The sequence below is a fragment of the Nematolebias whitei genome, chromosome 6 (genome assembly GCF_014905685.2).
Source record: "Nematolebias whitei isolate Nwh7 chromosome 6, NemWhi1, whole genome shotgun sequence".
Classification (NCBI taxonomy): domain Eukaryota; kingdom Metazoa; phylum Chordata; class Actinopteri; order Cyprinodontiformes; family Rivulidae; genus Nematolebias; species Nematolebias whitei.
This window is the reverse complement of record NC_056503.1, coordinates 46,127,328-46,132,380: the sequence shown is the minus strand read 5'-3', so window position 1 is coordinate 46,132,380 and position 5,053 is coordinate 46,127,328. Positions and strand designations below refer to the sequence as shown.

At 43.8% G+C, this 5,053-nt stretch overlaps 1 protein-coding gene across 1 annotated transcript in view; it reads right to left on the bottom strand.

The window, feature by feature from the left end:
• Window positions 1-4,246, bottom strand: part of rffl (ring finger and FYVE-like domain containing E3 ubiquitin protein ligase) — a 5,612-nt gene extending 1,366 nt beyond the window's left edge. The window contains exons 1-4 of the mRNA XM_037677697.1: window positions 4,073-4,246; window positions 3,218-3,415; window positions 1,942-2,148; window positions 880-1,084 (exon numbers count right to left, since the gene is read on the bottom strand). Coding sequence (XP_037533625.1) covers window positions 880-1,084; window positions 1,942-2,148; window positions 3,218-3,415; window positions 4,073-4,246 — 784 coding nt within the window. The remainder of the gene's footprint in view (window positions 1-879; window positions 1,085-1,941; window positions 2,149-3,217; window positions 3,416-4,072) is intronic.
• Window positions 4,247-5,053: the final 807 nt, after the last annotated feature.

The window sequence follows — 5,053 nt, the reverse complement described above, 5'->3', positions numbered from 1 at the left end:
TGAGATGAAGCTGCACAGAGCTGCTGATGAGATGAAGCTGCACAGAGCAGCTGGTGATATGAAGCTGCACAGAGCAGCTGATGAAATGAAGCTGCACAGAGCTGCTGATGAGATGAAGCTGCACAGAGCTGCTGATGTGATGAAGCTGCACAGAGCTGCTGATGTGATGAAGCTGCACAGAGCAGCTGGTGATGAAGCTGCACAGAGCTGCTGATGAGATGAAGCTGTACAGAGCAGCTGCTGAGATGAAGCTGCACAGAGCAGCTGCTGAGATGAAGCTGCACAGAGCAGCTGATGATGAGAGATGAAGCTGAAAATCTCCACTGTCGTCACGAGCTGCTCACCACAAACATTCTCACACAGATTATAAAAATTACACATTGTGATAAAACCTCTGAGCTGTCTGTCCATTCATCCTTTCATCCTTCCATTCATCCTTTCATCCTTCCATTCATCCATCCAATACACAACGATGCTAAAAACACAACCACACATTAATCAGGACCGCAGGAGTGACAGTCCAGTCCGCAGATAGAGGACGGCAGAGCTGGGGGGACCCATCTACATCATCCTCCCAGAATGCATTGCACCAAGCAAAACGTGACGATGTCTTTAAGTGAAAAATGTATTAATCATGCACAATGTTTTAAGTATTTAGGAATTTCACGTGTCAAACAACTTTTATAGAATAGGTAAACAACAACATGTGCAGGAAGTCAGAGATCTGTTTAAGAACCGTAGCAGCCGTGATGTTCGGTGTCTCCACACAGGAGGCTGCAGGAGATCCTCTGGATGAACAGAACATCTCAGCAGAACATTTCAGGTGTTCCTCTGAGTGTAAAGAACAAACAAACTGAGGCAGTTTGCCGTTTTACTCACCCAGCAGGTTCTGCTGGTCCTGGTACAGCCGGGTCACTCTCTCCATCAGCTCCCATTTCTCACAGCAGCCTTTGTAGTTGACGAAGTTCCGGGCCAGGATTTCCTTCAGTTGCCGAACGCTGAGTGCCTCGATATCATCCACGCTGTTCAGGTCTGACAGCGAGGCTCTGCGTCCCGAGACCGGGGCCTCCTCCGGGTCCCAGTTCTGAACCGGGTGAAAGAAAAACTGGGTCACATCATGTCAATACGTTAGCACACCGGGTCTGAAGTTCTGAGGCCGTTAGGAAAGAACAAACGTTTATATATTAGTTAAAGGCTTTCTGGGAATCTTTTGACCCTTCAGAGCCACCGTACAAACAAACAACAGTTCTATTCAGTTTTGCTCAAAGACCTGAGGACCATGAACCTTTAGACCTCTAGGACCTCAGAGGCCTCAGGACCATGAACCTTCTAGGGCTGTAACAACGAATCAATAAAATCGATTATTAAAAGTGTTGGCAACGAATTTCATTAGCAATTCGTTGTGTTGCGTGATTAAGCGTCTTTCACGCCGCTGCGGAGCTGTTTTGTTCACATGCAGTTCATTGTCAATGCTGACCGACTGAATAAAGTTAAAAAAAAAAAAAAAAACTCTGCAGCGCGAGCTGAACAGAGGGAGAGGTGGAAGCAGAGCAGAGGCTGTTTTCAAAGGAAACGAAGGAAATTTTACAAATGACCGACGAAGAGAAAACTGTTCGATCCAAATCCTCCAAAGTGTGGGAGCACTTGACGCTTCACAAAGATAAAAATTGCGCTACATGCAGCTTTGAAAAGTGACAACATGGTACGGAGCACCACAGAGATGAAACGTAAACATGTGGGAGTCATGAGGAGGATGAAGGAGCTGAACAGCTGATACAAGTCGTCATGTGTTGCAGGTGAGTCTCTACAATTAAACACATTAAAGTGGACCTCTGGAACCTCAGAAACCTCAGGACCATGAACCTTCAGACCTCAGAGACCTCAGGACCATGAACCTTCAGACCTCTGGGACCTCAGGACCATGAACTGAGCAGGTCTTACCTGGTCTTCATCCTGCAGGTCTGGCTCGGGCTGCAGTGTTTCCAAGGCTGGGGCTGGAACTTCTGGCTCTGGAGTGGGCGGGGTCGAGATGAACGCGTTGACAGGAGGGTCAGAGGTCATTGTGGGAGTGTCAACAATCGGGGTGTCGGGGGCGGAGCTACTGGAAGGTGAGGACTGCTGAGTCAGGATCAGCTCCACCAGCTCCTCCTGAGGAACAGGAAGTTCTGGTTAAACGGGGGCTGGGAGGACCCTCAGGATCAGACCTGAACTGAAACTGTGAAGTTTTTTTTATGAAAACAAACTCAGAAATAAATAAAAACTGATCAAAAACAGAAGCATCAACTGCGGTTTAAAGAAAATTTAATTGTCACAACAACAACAAAAAAGAAGTTAAAAAAAAAAAACAAAGAAAAATACTTATCAGCTTTGTTTTATCTTTAAAACAAAGATAACTGAAGATCTCTAATTTATTAAAATAAAGGTTTAATTTTTTTCCTATAATTTAGTTTATGTATTTAATGTTATTAATTATTAAATTATTTATTAACATTTATTAAATTAGGCAAATCTCATTGAGATCACTGATCTCTCTTACAGTGGAGGCCTAACATTATTATTTTTAATTAATTAAAAATTTGGTAAACATAAATATTTTTATTATACATATATACAGTTTTAATTAACATTAAAGGGTAATTAGTAGATATAGTATTTTTATAAAAATAAGTTTAAAAATAGAACTATAATGTACTTATTTTATTTACTTATACAAATTACAATATTATAAATTATTAATTTTCTTTATCTTAAATTAAAATTTTCATTATTTATATTTTAAATACGGGAGATTTGTTTCTTTTTTGTAAGAAATAATTAGAAACAAAATATAAATCATACAATTATAAAAAACTATTTGTAACTTATGTTTTTATTATTATTATTTGAGAGTACTCATAAATTATTTGTAAAGAATATATATTTATATTTGTATTATTCCAAACAATAATTTTTTTTCTTTAAAATAAAAACAAACTTTCCGAACATCAGAACGTTAAATAAACACTCAATCGTTTTTGATTTAGGTTCTGGTTCTGGATTAGTTCTGCTGATGACTCGGTTCAGTCCAAACTGATGTTGGACTTATGGCAGCTCAGCTTTCAACTGATCCCCGATCATCAGACCTCCACCGCCGTGCCTGACAGCTGTTCTGAAGGCTTCAGGTGATTCTCTCACCTGATTGGCTGACATTTGTAAACAATTACATCATTACCCTCACCTTCTCTCTGCACAGGTGCGTGGAGACCTCGTGCAGATGCAGGTAGTCCCTCAGTTCCTTTACCTTTAGCTTCATAAGCTCCGCCCTCTCCAGCAGGTTCCCATAGAAACGCTGACAAGTGTGACAGAGGCGGGGGCGGAGCTCCTGCTGGGCGGAGCAATGGCTGCAGTAGTTTTTCTTACAGTCCACACACATGTGCTGCGAGACAATGGGGACAGGTGGAGACAGGTAAGGACAGGTACAGACAGATGGGGACAGATATGGGCAGGTAGAGAAAGGAAGGAACAGATAGAGAAAGGTAGAGACAGGTACAAACAAATAAGGACAGGTAGAGACAGGTGAGGACAGGTAGAGATAGGTGAGGATAGGTGAGGGAAAGTAAAGACAGGTGTAGACAGATGAGGATGGTGGGGTCATTTAAAGACAGGTGATGACAGGAAAAGACATGTGGGGACAGGAAAAGACAGGTGGGGAAAGGAAGAGACAGGTGGGGACAGGAAGAGACAGGTGGGGACAGGCAGAAACGGGTGGGGACAAAAAGAGACAGGTGGGGACAGGAATAGACAGGTGGGGACAAAAAGAAACAGGTGGGACAGGTAAAAACAGGTGGGGAGAAAAAGACAGGTGGGACATGTAGAAACAGGTGGGGACAGGTAAAACAAGTGGGGACAGGAAGAGACAGGTGGGGACAGGTGTAAAACCAATCAAACGGTCTGAGCCCTCAGCTCCTCCGTCTCTCTCCGTCAGCTGATACATGTGACGGCATCATGTTTATATCAATTTTAATATAAACGAACTAAACTGGGTTCTTCAGACCAGAGTTCTGACTGGACCTCTGCAGGTGGGCGGAGTTACCTTCCTGGCAGGTGTGTCGAAAGAGCCCCCGCAGGCCTTACAGGTGTGTTCGGGCGGAGATGGCTGAGTGCTGAAGCCCGAGTTGGTGTAGGACCGATGGTGTCGGTCGGACCCACCGGACCGGTCCACATCCACTGAGTCCATACACAACCAGTTACAGCACGAAGTAAACATGCTGACAAAACACACACACACACACACACACACACACACACACACACACACACACACACACACACACACACACACACACACACACACACACACCCACACACACACACACACACACACACACACACACACACACACACACACACACACACACAGGTTACTGTCTACAACAAAGTCCATAAGTTCTCAAACAGAACCCGGAGTCCAGAACATTCTACATTTTTCTACTTTTAAATGTTGAAATATTTAAAGTCAGGATTGGTTCTGATCCGAGGTCTCAGATGGTTTCAGGTTCTTCGGCTGTTTGGAGGACGTTCTCAAGTTGTTCTTTAGATGTTCTGTTCTAAGTCAGGATGATCACCACTGTTGCAGTCAAATTCTGGTCCAGGTTCTGGTCCAGGTTCTGAGGAGACCGACTTTAGGGAACCAGCAGATGGATCAGGCTGGATCAGACCTGCAGCTGGTACCAGCTTAAATAGGACAAAAGTCCAAACCATGACAGAAGGAACCTCCACCGTGTCTGACAGAGGGATGGACTTTCTGATCCACTTAAAGAAGGAGATGTTCTGAACCAGATCTCTAAAAGCTGATTCATCTCTCTGTAGGACGCACGTTCAGTTCTGGTTTCCGTTTCTGGTCCTGAAGAATCTTTGTGGGTTTGTCTAAAAGTTAATTTCAAGATGGCTGCCACAGCAAACACAAAACCCTGAACCTGTGACCGATACCGAGCTAAGGTTCGGTGCGGTAGTAGCCGAAACTGATCCCTTGCTCCAGACCTTTTAAAACTTTACTTGAAGTCAGTGCTGTGTT